This window comes from Gallinula chloropus (genome assembly GCF_964237585.1).
Source record: "Gallinula chloropus genome assembly, chromosome: 2".
Classification (NCBI taxonomy): Eukaryota; Metazoa; Chordata; class Aves; order Gruiformes; family Rallidae; genus Gallinula; species Gallinula chloropus.
Genome location: NC_140086.1, coordinates 145,867,720 through 145,888,779, shown reverse-complemented (window position 1 = coordinate 145,888,779; position 21,060 = coordinate 145,867,720). Strand labels below are relative to the sequence as shown.

Sequence of the window (21,060 nt, the reverse complement as noted above, 5' to 3'; positions counted from 1 at the left end):
GCAGCTCGCCATGTGGTTTTCCCAGCAGATATCCGGGTGGTTAAAGTCCCCCATCAGGATGAGTGCCTGTGACCGTGATGCCTCCTGCAGCTGAAGGAAGAAAGCCTCATCGGTAGTCTCTCCTTGATCAGGTGGCCTGTAGTAGACCCCTATCACCAGCTGCTCTTTATTAGCCCCATCCCTAATCCTGACCCACAGGCTTTCAACCTGCTCCTGGCCACCTTCCAGAGAGAGCTCCTCACAGTCTATCCACTTTTTAACATAGAGGGCAACCCCACCACCCTTCCTTCCTAGCCTATCCCTCCTAAAAAGGCGATACCCTTCTACGGGGGTATTCCAACTGTGGGAATCATCCCACCACGTTTCTGTGATTGCAACTAGATCATAATTTTCCAGTGACATCACAGTTTCCAATTCCTCCTGCTCATTACCCATGCTGCACGCGTTTGTGTAAAGACACTTCAGCTGGGCTTTCTGGCTCAATACCTTTTCTGAGGAGCCCTCAGATGTGTCTTCCCGGCACTCTTCCTTCTGGGATGCCAGGGAGCTACTCCACCAGTCAATCTCTTCCTCACATTCTCTGATGGCTCTCAGTCTATCAATCTCTTCCTTAAATTTGACTGCCAAACAAAGCAGGTCATCGACCTGCTCACACCTCACACAGGTGAGGTGCTTGCCCCTTTTTCCTGGTGAGAGCAGACTCTGGCATTCCCTGCAGCCAGAGACCTGAACAGCAGCATCCCTACGCAGGCCCTCGGTCGGGACTGTCCAGTTGTGGAGGGATAAGCTCTCCGCCTGGTGGAGACCATGGTTAGCTGCCTATACACACTTACACACACTGCAGACAGGGAACCCTTGGCTCTCCCGGTGTACCCTGGGAGCCGGTCCGCTCAATTTACCCCACTGAGCTAGGAGGGGAGGCTCGCCCTGCCTGCGCGACCTGCCGCGCAAACTGACGCGCCGCGCTCCGGGTCGCTGGCGCTCCCAGAGGCCCCTCTTATGGAAGGGGGTTCCAGCTGTCACCCTTGGCTCCACCCCCGATGAGTCACCGATGAGTGAGTCACCGATGAGCCACCACTCCAGGCAGTTCAGGTGGACCGAACAATGGCTGTGGCTCAGTGGCCGGTCGTTGTCGGTCGTTATTGCTTGCAGATAAAGGAGTCCCTCGATGGAGTCTCCTCTTGCAGAGCCCTTTTCCTCCATGGTTATTGCCATCATATTTCTGCCAGGCTGTTACACAGGTATGTGGGTACTGACAAACCGACCTTAAACCAAAAGCAAGACGAGACGAAACAAGTTTCCCAGGTGGTGGCAGCACTGGCCCATCAGTCCCTGACCTCCCACCAACTCTACTGGAAGCAGGACTTCATTCTGACCAACTGCTGCACTTGCCCCTGGTTCTGTCAGCTGCTTTTTCCTGGATCCATTTGCACTGCACACTCTGCTTTTGCACTGCAGGACACCCAAATACATTATTTATGTTATCTGAGAGAATGGTGGGCATGAGGAGAGGCAAAGACTGGAAAAATAACGACCAGAAGGTAGAGGCAAACACTTTAAACTAATTGAAATGCTAGTAGAATGCCTGTTCATTAACTCTGACAATTTGTGCAGGTACCAAATAGAAGTTATTTTTAGTTGAGAACTACCAATGAATGCTGCCTACAGGAACAAGGGAGAATTAAAATGGGAGAACAAATGAAAAAAAATGTAGGAGGAGACATTCCTATCGGGTACAAAAAAATAACAGTCAGAAGACTATTTCTAAGTACACTTTGAAGACAACAGGGAAAAAAATCCGCCCTTACCAAGGGAAGCAAGACACAGGACTTAAAAATAAAAATTTCTCTTTGTCTAAGATGAACCAAATAAATGGGATTTAAAGGCAACAGTGGTGAGTGCCAACAGGTATGGCTGGAGTTTCCTATGGAAGCAGGAGCATACAACATGAGGGGTGACACTGTCAGGAAATGGCCTGGAATAACGTAGCTGAAGTGTAACACTTTTGGACAGACTACTTTCTAAAAAGCTAAGAACATTTTACTGAAAAATCCCCACACAACTGGGGCTTCCTGATAAAGAACTCTGAGAGGAAATCTGTGAAAAGGGCTCTTCCCACCTCTCAAAATTCACACACAAACACTTGTATTTTTGACTTCAGCTCCAGTTCTGCTCAAGAGGCAGCCGCAGAAGATGAAATTCACTGGCTGGATGGTCCTATGTGCTGCTCCACCAACCCTGGCTGGCCTGATGCGAGCAAGCAAGACTCTACAGGCAGTTCTTACTCCAGCCTGATGATGGAATGCGAGTTAATGGGGGAAAGGCCAGGGGGGAGCAAGGGGGGGGGAGGGAAGGAGGGTTGGCGAGAGGGGGGTCTGGCACAGGAACAGATTGTAAGGAAAAGGTAGAGGATAGAGTTCTTCAGTCCTTTAGACGCCCCCCCCAGGAGGAACTCTGAAGGAGAATTCCTCCTGGAGGAGCCCGATCCAGCATGACCTTCCATGATACCTCAGAAAACCAAGTATGGCTTGCAGTCCCCTAGCTCCCACAGTTCAGGAGCTGTTGTTGCCCCTTTTCTTTTCAAGAGCTTTCATCAGGTCAGACATGAAGTCTGCTTGCCTGCCTCCACCCCCAGTGGGAGGTGGCGCAGTTGACTGTGGCCCTGCAGCTTGTTCTGTGTTTTCCAGCCTTTTTGAAGGAAGCGGCACAGGTTTCTTCATTGGAGGTGATGGCTTACTGGCGACAGGTGGAGGTGGAGGGGGTAATGGCACGTCTCCATTACCGCTGCTGGAGGCTGGTGGTGGTGGAGGCACAAAATCAGGGGGAGGTTCACAGAAATCAGATGGTGGTGGTGGTGGTGGTGGTAAATCGACCTTCAGTGTAGGTGGGGGGGCTGGAAAGCTGTCTGGATCCGTCAGAAAAATGCCGCTGTCTCGTTTGACTTTGGAGGGTAGAAGCGGTGAAACAGAAACAGCAGATGACCTCCTTTCAGGTGGAGGAGGAGGCTGCAGTGACATCCTCTTACTCTGGTAGTTCTGCGACCTCATCACTGGCTGGGCCAGGCCAGACGCACTGACGTGGTTTGACTTCGGCTGTAGTAAACAGAAGGAATAAAAGGACACGACACAGTGAGCGCACGTGCGAGCGAACGGCACCACCTGAGAACAGGGACAGGGTGTGAAAAGGGTGCAGCAGGCAGGAGGTGACAAGAGCTGAGCACATTGTGCCTGAAGAGTGCAAATAGTAGTATGTTGTCTTTCTGGAGCTGCCTGCAAAGCTTTGATGGTGGAAAGCTCCCTCCTGACTACTAGTGCTTCTTTGAGTGCTGTCCTCAGAAAATGAGTCCTTTTAAAATCTCAAAGAACTGCAGTTAGTAACACATATAAAAATACTTTCTTGAGTATCTTGGACTCTGCTGTTCGGTCCCCGAGAACATGAAGACTTAAAAAAAATATCTGTGCTGTGTTTTGCATCCAGAAATACCGAGTAAGATTTGAGAACATAAAAAGCAGATGTAGTTTTGGCTGTTACCCCCCTGTATCTCCATCTCAGATCTAGCTGTGGCTGCTGGGCCTCTGGATAAAGCTAAAACAAGGAAGTCACCTATCTGTGCCAAACTGATTACACACAGCAGCAGTGAACCGGGAAGAAGGTGGAGAGATTTGGGAATTTAAAGTTCACGTGTCCAGTTACCCTGTCCCCGGTGCTCTGCAGCACGGTGTGATGTGCATGTACCCATGGGCCCCCTCTGTGCGGGAGGGAGAACCCCCCGCAAGGTACTGTGAAGGGAGGCGCTTGGGAAAGCCGCCTGTCGCCATTCTGAGTGGCACACAGCTTGGGAAGGATTTTCCCCCAGTGACCAGGCAAGGGCCTGAGGAGGGGTGGCTGCGGCTTGCTGGGCAAGGCACCTGCACACGGCTCCTCCGCTTCTGCACCAGCACTCTGACAAAGAGGCCCCTGCAGCCACCAAGTCCTCGCCGTGTTTGCAAGGTTTTGAGATGTGCAAACCCTCTGGCAACCTTTTCAAATGAAAAAAATCCATCAAGTTATCCATCATAAAGTTAAGAAAAGGGAAATGTAGGATAGCATTTCATGATGGGAATGTTTGTTTTGACAACATTTTAACTGGCTTTTCTTTTAAATTTTCTTTGCTAGTCAACACTGAAGATAAATAAACCTGAATATAACTTGCTCATTATTTTTTTTAGGTGCCAACTGGTAGCTGTTGACAGTTGCCACACAAACACACTATCTATTCTTGTAAACCCGTGGGAAGCCTGCTCTGCTGGAAACAAAGCTCTGTAACACATTCATTTCTTGTTACATCAGTTTATCAGTTTAGTCTCAGGTAGCTTTGGGCTCTAACTCTAGTACAGTGCACCCTGAAAGACTTCAGCTTGACCCTTTGGTCCCAGGCCCATAGAGGCTGTGAGGTGAAGAAGGCAACATGTTTGCTTCTGCTAGAGAAAAGTTAGCTGTGCTGCCCTGCAGTCAGCAGCGCCAATTGTAGTACGAGCGAAGCGTGACACGCTCTCCCTCTCTTCCTCACTCTCCTACAAAGGAGTAGTGTGAAGATGGAAGTAAATGAGACATCGGAGGAAGGAACTGGCTGAGTTCTGAGAATATGGTCTGCTCCGGAGGAAGTGAAGTTCAGAACAGAGAAACAGATATTTTTAAAGGAGGAACTCAAAGACAGAAACAGGAAGCGTAGGATGTGTAATGCAGGTGACAGAGAAATCCTAGGAATTCCATTTGACCTGTCCTGTGCACTTTATGCAAGATGGAGCGATTGAATAATGAACTGCAGATAACCATGGGGTTTTCCTGTGGGGTCTTTCTGAAGTCCTCATACTATACCGATACTTTCACAGCCAGAGATGGAGCAAGTAGGCACAACATGAAGCTTAACCAAGGGATCCACTTAGAGCCTAATGAAAACATGTCATGTTTTCCCTTACTTTTTCCCAAGTAAGGGAAGTGGCAGATGGCCCTGCCTTCCCCTTGCATTCAGTGGCTCACTGCTCCTGTGCAGTGGGCACGCTGTTTGCAGGAGCCAAATCCTCCTCACAACAGTACCCTGCCACTCTGAGAGGTGAAGACAGCGAAGGAAAATAAACTTGAGGTGGTTCACTAGTAGCTCACGTTTAACTAGTGCACTGCTAGGAACTGCTGACCTGTACTTCTGGTGAATCCACTGTCTTCTGAGTCTCTGGAAATTCTACACTGGAACGACGGTCTCTTTGGGGAACCTGTCCATTTGACTGAACAGCACCTGTGAGGAGGAGACAGAGGGAAGGGAGTGTTAGAGTGTTATGTTTTTGTGATATTAACCAGATCAGGGAATAGCAAACTTAAGAAAAAAGGCTAGAAAAGTGTCTTTGCAACTGCCACCAAGGAACCACACCAAGGAACTACAGGGTCTTTTTTTTATAAATAATTCAGTGAAATCCATGAGGATGTCTGTTTTTTACTTCTGGGTTATTTTGTGACTTTTCATATTCAGTTCATGAACTAAGGAATGTAAACAAGACACCTTGAAACTAATACCTGTCCACGTGCCTCCATGGTTGCAGCCGACAATCCAACAGGAAGAGTAAGTGCCAGAATTATGAAGACATACAACAGAAATCATCAGAGTGTGTCAAGGTGATGGCAAATGAAGAGCTCCTTCTCCTTACTTGTAAACAGGAATCATGGAAGGGGAGCATTTGGCTGACATAGGAGTAGAGGACGGGAGCTGCCTTTGGAAAGGAAGCTAAGCAGAAATCGAACTGGCAAAGTTAAGCCCACCCTCTGTCCTTCCATTGTTAAATACCTGTCTTAACAGCATTTTGAGGTTTGCAGCGTGCTGTAGCATGATTACATTTGCACTTTTTATTGCATGGGGTTTTTCCCTTTACTTTAGGCTAAAGATTACAGGTGCCATAGCTTCCAATCAGTGAGTCACGAGAGCTGATCCATTTTCTTTAGCAAATGAGCCAGTAGCTCTGAACGTTCTCCCCCATCTGGAATCACGGAAGATTTGTCAACCTCACTGTGTTCTCAGATTAGTGAAGATCTGCTGGCTGACCAGGCTAAAGCTCTGCAAAACACCTGCCACCATTACTGTGTTTGTAAGGGACATGCACCAATAACTCAGTGCTGCCAACTGGAGTAAGCAAATGTGAGACCAAAGGACAAGAAAGGACAAGTTCCTGTGTTTAATTATAAAAAAAAAACCCCTCAGCCTCTGTGTAGTCTGATGAGGATTAAATAAACTCCTCAGTTTAGTCTAGAACTTCTGGAAGCTGTTCATATCGAAAGAGTAGATAGTGTTTGGTGCCTAGATATTACATCTAGGATTACAAATCCATTTGTAACCCTTAACGACTGCCTCAGCTCTATTGTAATTTTCAGGTCTGAGAAACAGCAAATTTCCACTTGTGTACTAGTAGGATAACAGAATGCATGTATCCTTAGCTGTCCACAATGTAAGGCTGAGCACAGTGATGGTTTTAGCAAAGAGCTACCATGAAAATGGTAAGAAACAGCATAAATTATTGCTGTGCCTGCAAATCACACAGTTGACAGGGAAGTAGGACAAACTCTGCATTTGCTTGGGCTCTTTAGGCTTCAGAGGATGACAGAAGATGGTCTGAAGTCCTTGTGCTTTATGTCCTTGTGCTTTATGCTGCACGTTGTTCAACACATTTCATCTAAAGCACTCTTGTGATCGTTCAAACTACAGTCTCTGTGTGTTAAAGGACTAACATGGAAGTTGATAAAGAGATAAAAAACAATCTTGTGGCTGTGAGCATGCAGTGGAGAGAGAAGTAAATCCCTGGGTTCTGTGGCCATGCCCTCAAGTGGAGCGAGTTACTGCCTCTCCTCATTTTGTCTGCTGTGCATAGCAGAGCAGGAGCTTGGGCTTCGCGCTGCTCGAAGGTGTTGCTGCCCTCAGTCATGCCAAGATTTAACCAAATGAAAGAGAGCAGAGAGAGATCCAAGGTACAGTGTTCTGCTTGGCAAATGCACTATACCAGGAAGCTGGGACATGGCTAAGAGGTACTCTGTTTCTTCTTCTGTTAGTGGATTCCATAAACTTGGCAAGACTTCATTCAAAGCAGCATGTGATAGATCAAACCCTGCCCCACACCTGCACGCATGCGATATGCGGTCAGCTACAGGACCCACAGTCAATCTGGTATGCTAGCTCATGCATTCTGTTATCAAAACTTATTTTAAATTTCAATGTTACAGTATTCTTTGCAAGTGAATTGCTCCAAAATTTCACATTAAATGAATAACTAAGCAAAAATAACCCCCAAAATGAAACAAAGAAAGTAGTCAAATATGGATACCCAAAATTATAATGAAAATACTGAGCCTTGTAGTGACATGGAACATCTGAACAAAGCAAGATCCTTTATCTTCAAACATACCAATATTGTGCTGGCACACAATGTACACTGTTTTTTCAGTGTCCAAAGACACACACAGTGAGGCCGAGAGGCAAACGACATCTTTTGCCTGAGATATGCCTGGCACTTGGGACACTCCAGAACCCCAGACTGCGTGCTCTGGGGTATACATGAACACTCAAAACGCTGGCTACAGCAACGTGGCCAAGGAATACCGGCTACGTGAGATGTGAGAACAGAAGTTCCACCTGCCTTCCTGAGGTCTGCTTTTGGCTGCCATGGGAGTTAATAGAGCGCAGCCCCCTGCTAAGCTCACACAGGGCTGCAGCTTTCTGTAGCAGATTTTAGCCTGTATTGAGATGAGCCCATACAAATGGCTGCACTGTACAGCCATCTGAAAACAGAAGAAAAAACACTTTGCTCCATTTCCAAACCAGGAGCCAACAACTGCTCACAGGCGATTCAGGCTATAGCATTACAGTTGGGCCCCAGGTTTTAAACAGGGCAGTAACAGTAGCTGTAAGACAGCAAAAATCACAGTGACTTGCCTCAATTAGAACGCTAATGATCCTTCAGAGGTATTTCTATAGAGACAACACACGTGACTAAAATCCTTCCAGGCTACTTAACCATTTAATGGGATCCATTAGCTAAGATTAACAGTATGTTTTATGATCACATGCAGTGTTCATGGATTTTAGTCAGGAGCTGAAGTTATACAGATGTGTAACATATTTTATAAGGCCTTCACCCTGCCCAGATCCAGTACAGACTGCAGCATCAGACTGGCCAGTCACAACCACCTACTGCCATCAGCACCAAAATGCAAAGTGTTCCGTGACTGTCCCATCCATCCTCACTACAGTACCCCACCCTACAACCATCAAAAAATCCTCTGATCACAAAACAATCTGTTACTGGCTCTTCCTAACCCAAATGTACATGTATTACCACGATTTGACTCCAAGGAATAACAGCAAGACCACCCACTTCCCACATGTATTGAGAAAAGGCAAACTAGAGCCCTGGAAAGGTGTCTGGAGGATTTTGAGTTGTCTGCATGAGAACTCAGAGTATTACCTGCCAACACTGATTTTGACTTTGTCTGTCTCATGACAGTGAGCACTTGACCAGTGTGCCCTTCCTAATAAACAAAGCATGTAAACTAAAAACATCCATGCCAGTTACAGCGAGTATCATGCACGATTGTATCTGTGCAGTGATAAAATAGGCAACAACAATATGATGAAGTAAAGTTAGAAAATAACCCAATCCCTTCTCCCCCTGTGTCCTTCTCCTAACATGCAAATGCATGAAAGGCAAGGAAGAGCGTGGCTCACCCTATAATAACCTCTTTCCGAAATGATCGTTCTCAGCATATCACACATTTTCTCATTAGGAGAAAAGCTCCCACACAAACAGTGTAGGGATGGGCAAACAGAGAACTTCAAGATGTGGACCATCAGGCCATAAAACACAGATGGAGGATAACGAATAACAGAATATACCTTATTAAATTATGAACAAATAAGCTCTAACTCTGAAGTGAGAGCTCTGCTGCTAGCTTAGTTATAGATCAGAGCTACACTGGGCTGTCTGGAGCAAGAGCTTACTTCGCTGAATCCATGGGATCATTTTCTGAACAAAGACTATGTGCAACGCTGATGATGACAGAAGAAGGCAATAAATGCAATTTCAACTGCTGTGACAGCATCAGTACCTGCTGATAAGGATCCGGCACGGGCACGTGGTTCCACTGTCCCTTGATTTGCCCACCGAGAGGACAAGGCAGCTTTCTTCACTGCACCTTTGTAATTGTCATATAGCGTCTTGCCATACTGCAGAACAATGGAAACAACACAGTAAGCATGGTATTAAGCTTGAAATAGGCCAAGCATTTGTTTTGATCTTGGACAACTTTTCTGCCCCCCTTCCTTCCTGCCCAGTGCTGTTAACAGCAGCTTTCGACAAGCGCTGTGCTGTTTCTGTACAGGGCCGGGTGGAAAGCGTCTCTGTAACAGCACAATAAAACATGAATCCCTGTGACCAAACACAGTCCTACTGATACCATTCTCACATTTTATGTTCACTTCACTATCTATAAACATCCTGAAATTTGGCTTTAAAACCAACTGTTCTCAATAAATATCTTTTTCCAATGCTTCCCAGGATTACATTTTCAGACTAGAGACTCAAGACACTGAATCTTGGACTCTAGAACAAACATCTCTGTCAGTAAGACACAAAGTAGTTTGATGCTTACCCCACACCTTTACTGGATGTCAACCTGCCACAGAACTGGCAGAAAAGAACACATTCCTAACAGGAGCAGGTCTGTATAGCCAGGTATAGCCAGTGTAATGGGCTATGGAGAAATCCACCTCCCTTCACGTTTTGTGCAAATGAGAATGGTCTGTGAACTCAGACCTTTCTGAAGGGGGTGAAACAGAAAATTTGGGCAGAACTGTCTGAAAAATGCCACAGCTGGACTAGCCAGAGCTTGAGCATCTTTACTGTGCCAAATAACTGTGGAGTGAGTTTTATGAGTACGCGAGTTTTATAACTGTAGAGTTCATCCTCATGTTAATGAGAAAAACACACTGATAACTAGGGTACAGGAACACCCAGCAAATTCAGACTGGTCATGCCCTTCTGCTCTTTCTTTCCATGGTAAAATTAGCATGAATGTCTATTCCTGCCACAACATTTTTAACTGAAGTAATGACAGGATTTGACAGAAAGCACACTTAACTAAATTTACTTTTAATCTCACCTTGGCAATTCTTATTCCTGTTACCCACTGGTGCAGGGTTGCTTGATCATCGCAGCATAAGTACTTGATATATTGTGACTCCTTCTGAATCTGGGGGTGCTGAAAGATATTGATCCATATGGTAAGACAAACACAGAAATCAAGTCACTATACAAAAGTGTGAAGGCACTGCACAGGGATCTCGGTGAGAACATTGCCTGGAAGCATCATGTTAACTTGAGGAAAAAAGAAGCAGTAAAAACAGAGGAAAAGAACGCAGAAAATATAAAAAAGATGGTGATTATGACCTGTACATGAGTTGCCACTGGCAGCATATGCTTGAAATAATTTGAATGCACTGTAACATGAACTCAAGGGCTACAGAAATCTCATAGCAATCTAAAGATCAATGAAGTCAACAAATGCCATGGTGCAAGGTCCAACACTTAATGCATAAACACTGAAAGGAAGTATGTTTCTTATTGTGGTTTGTCATCTGTAAGGCATCCAGCCTGAATGCTGAACATAATTAGTTTTCAAAGAGTATGTGAAATTTGTTTAAGCGTTACCTCTCAGCCGAAACAATTTCTTCCTTCTGACTGCCTTTCTTTGGGCCTAGTTCTAGCTTTCTTCATCTACTTTTTCACTCTGTTTTACTCTTGTTGTTTGCCAACAGTTTTCTAATACTGCCATATGTTCTAGATAGAGGATCATTCAAAATTCAACACCACCAGAAGTAATCTTTTTTATTTGTCTGTACCAGAAGCCTTTACAATTTTTTAACTTTTTTCTCTTTTGGACACACTTTAGGATCTCTTCCCCTTACTGATCAATGTAGTAGTGGGATGTGGTCATGTACCACTGTCATTCAGAGATCACCAAAACGCCAGGCTGCCTACTTGCCTGAGACTGAACACCCTCTCTAAGACTCCACAATCACTTCATTTCCCTGCTACAGCAGAGAAGGATATAAGTCTTTAGTAGCTTGGGTGGAATAATATACTACCAGCTCTTAATACACAAGGAAAAGAATGAAACTAAAGGAAAAGGCCTCATTATCCTCATTTATGTGTTCATTCTATTTATAGTTTTATAAATAATAGCTGCAGTTAGTGAAATCCTGTGAAAACAGCAAGTAGCCGCTGACTGCACTCTAAGGATTCACTACTGTCAAACCACTCTCTTTTTGGCCTGGGCAATTGAAAATTCAAAACACAGCTCTACCCAGCAGCAAGCCCCCTGGTTTTATGCATATTGTTAGGCCCCCAAAGCAGAGCAGTGCTGGATGTGGGGAACTCATCAGGGTCTGCCAGCCCAGGACTGATGCAGGCACCAGATGTCTCCTCACAGATGCCTGATGGTGACTGGGGCATCCCCAGTGTGGATGCCAAACCCTGGCCACAGCTGGGTGAGCCAGGGCTTTGAAAGCAGACCTGAATGCAGAGGTCTTGCTCCTCAGCCACATGTTGCTGCTCAGCACTGCAGACACCAGGCTTCCTTTGCTTGTGCTGACCCAACTTGTTTATGAGGCCACACTGTGATTTGACAAAAAGGGAACTGGTCTGTGTTAAATATAACCCACTTCATCATGCTGTAGTTTTGGTTTATTTTTTTAAAACCCAGCAGTACACAGCATGGACCCACATACAGCATCCCCATGATAGGGCACTGTGGTTTCTGTAGAGAAGTAGCACGGTACAGATGTGAGAACAGGACCGTACAAGCCATACAAATAAGTATTGCTGCCAAAGCCCTGTGTCGTTGAATTACAGAGCAAGAGTGAATACACCAGGGAGATAACTGTGAGGAAGGAAAAAACAGGGATTTTACTCTTGAGGGGGTCTTACAGTGACAGATGTGTCCCAAGGCAGTGCTGTGGGTAACTGGGTTACAGCTCCCCACTCACCTGCTTACACGGGTCGTCACCCTGTTTGCCATTTTTCTGCAAACATAGCTGGCCATCTCCCCTGGATGAATATGCCAAGTCCACTTTGGCCCTCTGGAAGGGCCCATGGCTACCTTATACTATGACCTTGCTCTTGGGCACTCCCAAGGTGAGAGCTAGGGACATCCTGCACTGCAAGCCCAGAGATACCAGCTGGGCTGGCACTGGGCTCACTGTTACCGGAGGCTTTAACTGCAGAGTGGGCACCATGCCCATCCCATTGCCCTTGCCTCACCCGCCTGGTACACTCACACACCATCCCTTCATGGAGTTCAACATACAGGGATGTATCTTGCTGCTGTACACCTATACCAGGTATCAAACAGGTAGTAACCTGGACAAACAGCCTTCTCCAGCTCCCCAGTGTCTGCCTGTACCGTCTCCAGCAGCCTCAGACAGCCGGAATGCTGCTTGGAGCAGCATCACACGTTCCACTACTGCAGGACATGGCCAGGACACAATGCAGGACAATCCTTATGGCTTTCCACTGTTATGTGACCACACACAGTGAAAACCATTAGAAAACTCAGTCTGAATGGTATCCTTAAAAGGGAGCTGTAAGCAGGCAGTTTGCTGTGTGGCAGAGTACATCCCATAGACCTGCATTACGTTATGGCCAGCAGAGCCAAAAGAACCAGGAGATGAAAATGAAGACACTGCAACCCTGGGTAAATTCAGATCTTCAAACACTTTTCAACCAAGACTAGCTGGCTTTTGTGTGCCCATGTGTAAGCTCCTGCTGCACCCAGCAGATGGCACCCAAAGCTTTCAAAAATGAAAAGAGCCAGGCTAGCAAGGGTTTCTTCTCTTTCATGACACCGAAGTCCAATGATGTATATACCTCTCCTCATTTTCAAACATCGCAGCAACATTGTATTATTACAAGAAACAAACCCCTGGCTTCTATAATTTAACAGTTAATTAATGCATACATCAGGAAGAAAGTGCACAATGCCTAAACAAGACAGAAGAGGAACATGACAGAAGAAGGGAGGTAATGGGACAGACAGATCCCCTGCCATGGGGATGTGCTGCTGGGGAGCTCAGAGAGGCTGCTGCAGACCTCTCCTCTGGGCCACCTGACAGAAATACCAGTTTCACAAGAACATCCGGACTGTGTCAGATTAAAAGGTCCTTGAACCCAGTATCTGGACTTTTGACAGTGGCCACAAATGAAAGCAGAGGGAAGAGAAAGAAAAAGACAAGCATATATGATACTTCCTTTTCTGTACTCTCCCTGCCTGCAACTATTCAGGTCGGGGGATTTTTTGAGCCAGATGTGTTTTCTCCACATTTAGGTTCTTCTATGGATTTCACCTTCAGATACTTCTTCAGCTTTGTTACTGAATCCAGAGAGTGCTCTGGAATCCACAGCATCTTTTAGCAACAATTTTCCAAGGTCTGCTACACAGTCCATGAAGAAACACCTCCTTCTGCTCTGAACCTGACTGCTACTAGCTTTGCAATATTCTTGTTTTGGACAAGACACTGAATGGCTGACCCCTATCCATGCCTCTCCATTCCATTTCTGAGCCTAGAGATCTGCATCACATTCCTGGCAAGCTGTCGCTCTTCCAGCCAACAGGCTTCTAGTCTATGCAGTAATTCTTCAAGTCAAAGTCGTTCCTTGCCTTTGTTTATCCTTGTTGCCCCTCCTTGATCCTTCCCCAAGTTTATGTCCTCTTTGAGATGAGAGGACCAGAACTGCAAAGATGAAGGGAACCAATGACTTGGGCCACGGTATGGCGACAGTCACTATTTTGTCATCTATGACTTTCCTAACCATTCCTAATGTTTGATTTACATATCTGACCGCTACTGAGCACTGAAACAAAGCTTTCATCAAGTTATATACCAGACCAGCATCTTGCTCCTGAACACTATAGGTCAGCCCCAAGTATTTTCACAGGTGAAGTTCTGACTGCTCCTGTCTCTGTATGTGTTGCTGTGTGTACACCTGGACTGAATGTGATTTAAGACTTTATTGGCCAGAACCTCAGTCTCACAAGGCCCTTCCAGAGTTCTTCAGCCTGCTGTTTCCTCAATGATCTGACTAATGTAGCATCAGCAGCAATCCTCCTCATCTCACTGCTTACCCTGTCATCTATGAATTTTCTGAGACCACGTGGTTCTCACCAGCCTGGGAAGTTGAGAGGCAACTGTCAGCAAACAAGGCTAGTGTGTCCTGTGCCTGACAACTGGGAGTTACTGCCTACCCTCTACCTTGCCTTTTACTGCCTATTGTCTCCACTGGGCAATCCATTTTAACTACTCAACAGCAGGGCAGGGCCTATTCCAAATTACCCCAATCAGTTCCTTGATTAAATTACTCCAATCAGCAGCCATGATTACAGGCAGTCACAAGAGTATTTTGTCAATACAGTTCAAACACCCAGCTCTCATAAGGAAGGATAAACACCTCAAGGCCCCTGAGGCAGTCTGTGTCTTCGCTTTGCAACAGCTAAGAACTGTATTGTGTCTCACGTTCTGAGAAGCAGCAGCAGCAGCAGCACTGGCTCGCCTTCAATGTGTAACTTTACCAATGTCACACAAAATGTGACTTTGTGCTGGGCCCAGAAGTTGACTGGAGTTATCCCCATTACTTCTCCTGAGCTTTGGATCTGGTCTAAGGAGGACTGCCCCAGGCTGCCAGAGCAGATGCTGCCTACTGCAGCTGTGTGCATGGCCAGACCACAGGACCAAACACCACCAGCAGCAAGATTAATACTGAAGGTTTATACCTGGAAAAGGTTATTAGCAAGTGTCTCTGACGGAGGCATTTGGCTTCCTGTGTTTTTGGATGTGTGAAGCAAGCTACTTTGGATAGGAAGGTATGAAGTTTCAGCCAAGAGACGTCACACCCTGCCTCAACATCTTGCTTGCTTAGGAGGAACTGTACCATAGTGAAATTGCTTTGACAGTACAAATGGCAGAGGTCTCTGCTATCAACACTGACCTTTACAAGCTCGACTCTCCACTAAAAACTTCAGGTCGTATGCAAAATCTAGGAGATATTACAAAAATATATAATCTGCTGACTCAAGATAATCAATGCAGACAAGAATCTGAACAGCTGAAAGTCCCTGCAAATGATGACTTGGTATGAAGTCGTGTGAACCCATTTCCTCCTTTCCCAGCTCCTGCGTCTCAGGGTAGCTGTTCAGTACAGCACACAGACTGCGCAAGTCTGGTTGTGCTAAAGAAGATTCATAGTCCCTGTAATAACCTCTCTGTGAGACTAACAGAGGTCAAAACAATATCAATCGTGACAGTCATGTGCGAAACACTGTACTTTCAGGCAAAGTAAGGCTAACTGCAGTATGCCACCGCTTACACGTGCCTCACATAGAGACAGAGACATTACTTTGTTACACAGTGTGTACTGTGTCACAGCAAAGTGAAAACATCTCCCCTGGAAAGGTTTATCACCTTTGCCTCTGAAATGTGCAGCATCAAGATGAATTATGAAAGACAACTGGTTAAAAAGCAACCCCAGAAACTCATAGTGAAATGTGGTAATATATGCAAGTAGAAAGGGACTCCGGGATTTTCCTCACAGAAAAGAACAAACCTAATACTTCAAAATAATATGGCGTATGCAACATAATTTGACCACAGTGAACTCTTTTCTCTGTTGATGTCAAAACTTTTAACAATGATGAATTAGTTGCATCACTGGGCCTGATTTTTGGAAGTGCTGGAAACCTCTCCATTTACCTATTAAGGCCCAAGCACCTCAAACATCAGGCAGCAAAAGGATGTGCGCCACGTTCCACCCAGAAAAGCACTGAAAAGGTTTGGAAGAGAATCTAGTATTCTCCTCTGAGCTGCTGTCTCGTCTACAGGTACCAACTGTCTAGAGATAAGCAAGCAGAAGCACTTGAATACAAAGAGCTTACTTTTTGGAGAGGTTTAAAAAAATATTTGTGCACTGATTATGATTTCAGATATAAAGTAAACTCTTTGCCTGAAGTAAAAAAAGAACACATTGAGGAACCTGAAGAAATGGGAACTGAATGATGTGGTTTCTATGGTTTGTGCCAAAACAAATGACTAAAGGCCACGTGTGCATGAAATTGGAGATTATCCCAATAAAATGTTCTTTTGCTTTGCCTTCCTCCAACATTGAAGACAAAGTAAACTGAAGTTACTCAGGCATCTCATTGGATTCCTTGCCCCAAAATATATGGATCATTACTCAAGTCTCTGAGGCAGAAACAATAGCCAGAAGCATAGTGTGACTAACTTTGGATCAAAAGCTTTGGCTTTAGGACAGATTTTCACAAAATGGTCAATGTTTTTGGATACCTTATCTTCTACTGATGAACTTGTACTATGTTGAGCTAACTTCCCCTAAAAGCTGAGGCTCTTCTGGCTCCCATGACCAAAAGAAGAGAATTAATACTCAGCACTCTTCAAAGAGTCACACTGAAGTGATTCAAATTATTAGTACTATTAAACATAGCCAATTCTGATGCTATGTACTCCTTGCATTAAGATGACCATGCTTAACTGATCTTTTGAAGACATATATGAACCATGCAGATAAAGCAGGAACTTTACTATTATAAGGAAATTATTCTTTTGACCTAATTTCTCTAATGATGGGGACAAAAATTGTAGGTCATTAAAAATATACATAATAGTCATTGTAACCAAAGAGGACCACTTTATCCAGCTAATAGTATTTTCTCAAAGCTTTTATATTCCATTTCTCAGTGTCCATTCTCTGTCCTTCTCCTGCTTGTTTTGTTCTCCCCATTGCTTATGCATTACTCTCGCAAGACTGTGCACAGGTACTATGACTATAATCCCACACGTCTGAAAGTGTTCTGTAACAGTTTCTGATTTTGCTTTTCAGTTTATCTAGCAATGAATTTTACTCTGAAATACTTACCTGAAGCATCCATGCTAACACAATTTTCAAATCTTTCACATAAAGAAACAGAGAAGCTGCCGGTTTCTATCCTCATTTCCTGCACTAGCCACTCATTCTGCATTCTACATTCATTCTACATCTTTTTCCTAACATTTTCTGTCTCAAGCAGTGCTAATTCCCACCTTCTACCTTAACTGTCATTGTGTTGAATGCATTATGGACATGACTCAGTGTGGGATGGAACATCCTGGGTGCGAGGGAGGAGGGGATCAGGAGTGGAATGACTAAATACCAAATCACCTGCTAGAATGACACCACTGTTCTTGAAAATTTACTTCCAAAATTCTTGGGACCGTTAGGATTTTTTTAATAGTACAGTAGCTTCCAAATGACTCCAGGAAAACGTAGCTGTTTAGACTGCACAGGAAAATGTACCCAGCTGTGGAAATAGAAGATGATTTGCCTTTGTCTCAGTTTATCCCCAGGAAACCAATTTTTTTCATCCTAGATTAATTCAGCATTATGCACCATTACCTCCAGATTACTCAAGCACAACCAGCACCAATAAACTATAATTAAATCCACTCTTTGTCACAGGCACATCAGACTGACTAAACCAGCAAATTTGCATATAGATTACCTTGCTATTTGTCTGCTTTGAGAGATTTTTCAACGTGGTGTGACAAAACCAGCTCCTGAACTCGCGTGCGCAGGCACATACATACACACACAGAGGCACTCTGAATGCACAAAATAAACATTACATCTACAATTTCTGTTCAGTGCAAGGCATGCTGTCACTAGCATGATGAATAGATCCCTTCATGCTGGAATCTCTTCCTTTTGGGGACTTTCAGCTTCGGAATATGAAATAGGGTAACAAAAGGTCTCATCCATTTCAACAGCATTTCCTGTGTAACACAGTAGATGGTGAAAAAGAGGATCTACAGGGAATTTATGCATAAAAATTTGCATTTTTAAATGCAAAGGTGACTGTGAGGAACCAAACGATTCCAACCTGCACACCTGCTGTGTAAGGGCTGTGAAATTACTTTTTCTGTGAAGAAGAGAGATTATTTTTCCCTTGCTGCTTCTCTCCCAGGAGCACTCAGCACTCTCTGCAGGGTGGTGGGGAGAGCTGTGCAGCTCCCCTCTCCTGCCTCCTCTGCATGACACAGAGGGGCAGATCTGACCTTGAAAAGGGCAGATTTGAGTCAGTCTTCAATCACACTTGGCTGCCACTTCCTTTCTTCTTCTCTGCATATGGAACTCTCTATAAAGAAAAGACTCACTTTATCTCTGGGACCTTTAAATTTTTGCAAGCATCACATTTAGGCTGAGTAGAAAATAGGACAGACCTGCGTGTTTAGAAGAGCAGATAGCCCAAGATTATTTATTTTATTCAGAGGCTCTGTTTTTAATATGCTGAGGGTTTTAAGTTGGGGAGGGTAGTGTTGTGTTGTTTGTTTTTTTGGGTTGTTATTTTTAAATCTGTGACTTCCTCTGAGGTAAGAAGGCTTGTTTAGAAGTGGTATAGAAAAATTCAAGAAGGTTATGGCTCAGCACAGACCAGGTAGCCACTAGGAAATAAAACAGTTCTTCAAGCACTATAGGATTCCTGAAAGACAACTGCATTGGAGCCTCTGTGCCAGGCTGCACTCTCAGCTTCAGGACCCAGCCACATTGGCTTTGGTTTGCTGCACAGGGACTGCTGAAGGTGACCCTGTCTGACACCAACCAGGCAGCTGTGCTCTTTTCAGTTGGCCCCAGCTGGGCTTTCTGCTGCCTGGGAGGGGGTGATATGAGGAAGCAGCTGCTTTGTTCAGTTACTGCAGTTGTCTCTTGAATCATCCTGAAAGGAAACTCCTGAATGAGCTCAGCAAAGTGTGTTCTCCTTTGCTGGTAGGCACTTTGACATGCTTTTGAATTGTTTTCAGCACACCACCCTCTTCCCCACTATCTCCTCAGTGTCTCGATGGTTAACAAATAAGCAAAAAAAGATTGCTGTGTGAACATTTTTGTTCAGAGCTACAGTATATACAATGGGGTGCTGATGTAATTGCAAGAAGTGCTCACCACACATCACGCTTCTCTAGCTGTAAGAGGAACGTCCTACAGGATGGATCTGCAGACAAGAACATTTATGTTTGAGCTAGTTTAAAACAGCTAGACTAAGTGCAGCTCCAACATCACAAACTGCAAAAGCCTTGTTGCTACACTAACACCAGTACTCAAGCCAGTATCAGCTAAGTAACCCAGGTATGGCCACTGAAGTTGAAGTTAAATGGCTAGATTAAAAAAGAAACAGGACAGATGGAGCTGCCAGCTCGCAGTAGTTAGATGCACGTTAGCTGGGACATGCACTAGGGCCAAAGGCTCACTGTCTCTCAGCCCCTCACTGCCTGCAACCCTAGAGAAGAAACTGGAGAAAAAGCCTGTGCCCCACTGAGGGAGATCAAGGTGAAGCAACATTCAAAGAAATGTCACGAAGACTTGGAGGCAAAAGCCCGTGTAGTTCAGTGCTGTGTTAACAAGAATGTTTCCAGCACAGACCCCCAATACAGCCCCATACTAGCTACTATGAAGAAAATTAACTCTATCCCAACCAAAACCAGCACAGCTGCTTCCAAGCATGAGGCCATATTCAACTCCAAATCAGCCCACCTCACTGGGCATTTAAATGAACAAAGGGCATTTCCTCTGTTGTTTAAGTTAGGATGTCAATTAGCTTAACCAGTTAGAAATAAATATGGTATTTTTTTTAACTCAATGCTCAAAGCTGGGAAATGTCTGATTCTGAATTCAGCAGGATTTTCCACCTAGCACAGAAGCAAGATACTGCTGAAGCTGCTAAGTCCTTGCATTCCTCCTGCAGTATTAAGTACAAGCTGGTCTCCTGCTTCTAAGTTGGGTAGTTTCAAGTTTGAAACACAGCAGAGCAAGTAACTTGGCTGATGACTACTCACTGTTTTGACACAGCAGTTCCTAAGGGGGTCCTCAAAAAGTAGAAATTCTTTAAAAAAAATGTAGTGGTATGCATCATTCAAAAACTTTCCACATGTTGTTACAGTTTGCTGGAGCTAACAATGGCTGCAGACTAACCTATTTTCCAAAGTGTGAAATCTCCTTTGATTTACAGCCACCCTTGGTGAACAGCCAGCAGGCTGCTACTCTTCCAATTACCTTCCCCCATTTGCTTTAAAGTCAGATAATCTTCTCCTGTGACCAACACAAACAAGTAAGTGGAAGAGAACCTCTGCAGAGCTCACTGTCCCAAGGCACACAGAGGGGAATGGATGAGCTGTGAAGACACAGCAGTGCAGCCTTGGCTATGGAGAACTTTACATCTGGCTTGGACTGAGCTGGGCATTCAAATTCCTTCAAAATGATTACGTTGCCAGCATAATAAAGACAAATGTTTCCCTGGGCCTTTTGCTCACCACACCTGTCACTTCATCTCAAGGACTTTATTCTCAAAATATGGCAGGGTGAGAAATATCTCAAGGATGATGGTTTGTTTTCCTCTGACATCTCATCCAACCAGAAACACCAACATTTAACTTTGCTCTCCTCAGCCCACAGACCTCAAGATTACATCCTCAGCTTCAATCTCCAAAGGTAAGAGAAGGGTATGACAAAACTCTTTTCAGCTGTATGCCTTCAAGAAGGTATACACAGAATTAATGTACAGAAATTACAATAAATATGAAATCATCCATTGCATCACCCTCAGAAAACTATCTTAAGTGGGTGGCTTCCTCTTTGCTCTCTACAAGTATCTACAAGGAGGGTGTAGATAGGTGGGGGTCAGTCTCTTCTCTCAGGTAACAAGCAGTAGGATTTAAAAGGCATGTAGTTGTTGTACCTGGGGATATGGTCTAGAGGTGGACTAGGCAGGATTAGGCTGTGGTTGGAATTAGTGATCTTAAAGGTCTCTTCCAACCTAAGTGATTCTATCATTCTGAAGCAACAGAAGATTTGAAGATAACATTACTTGCCCACACTTTCTGACCAACTCCAGTCACTGCAAGAGAGAGCTGTTAGAAGAAGTTAATTCTGTAACTGAGCCTGTCAGGAATCTACC

The 21,060-nt window shown here is 44.7% G+C and overlaps 1 protein-coding gene across 1 annotated transcript in view; it reads right to left on the bottom strand.

Moving 5' to 3' along the window:
- Positions 1–2,552: 2,552 nt before the first annotated feature.
- The window catches only part of APBB1IP (amyloid beta precursor protein binding family B member 1 interacting protein), a gene marked incomplete at both ends in the record, with an annotated part of 49,907 nt that continues 31,399 nt past the window's right edge, over positions 2,553–21,060 (bottom strand). Inside the window, 4 exons of the mRNA XM_084260688.1 lie at positions 2,553–3,092; positions 5,175–5,272; positions 9,121–9,238; positions 10,174–10,272. Coding sequence (XP_084116814.1) covers positions 2,553–3,092; positions 5,175–5,272; positions 9,121–9,238; positions 10,174–10,272 — 855 coding nt within the window. The remainder of the gene's footprint in view (positions 3,093–5,174; positions 5,273–9,120; positions 9,239–10,173; positions 10,273–21,060) is intronic.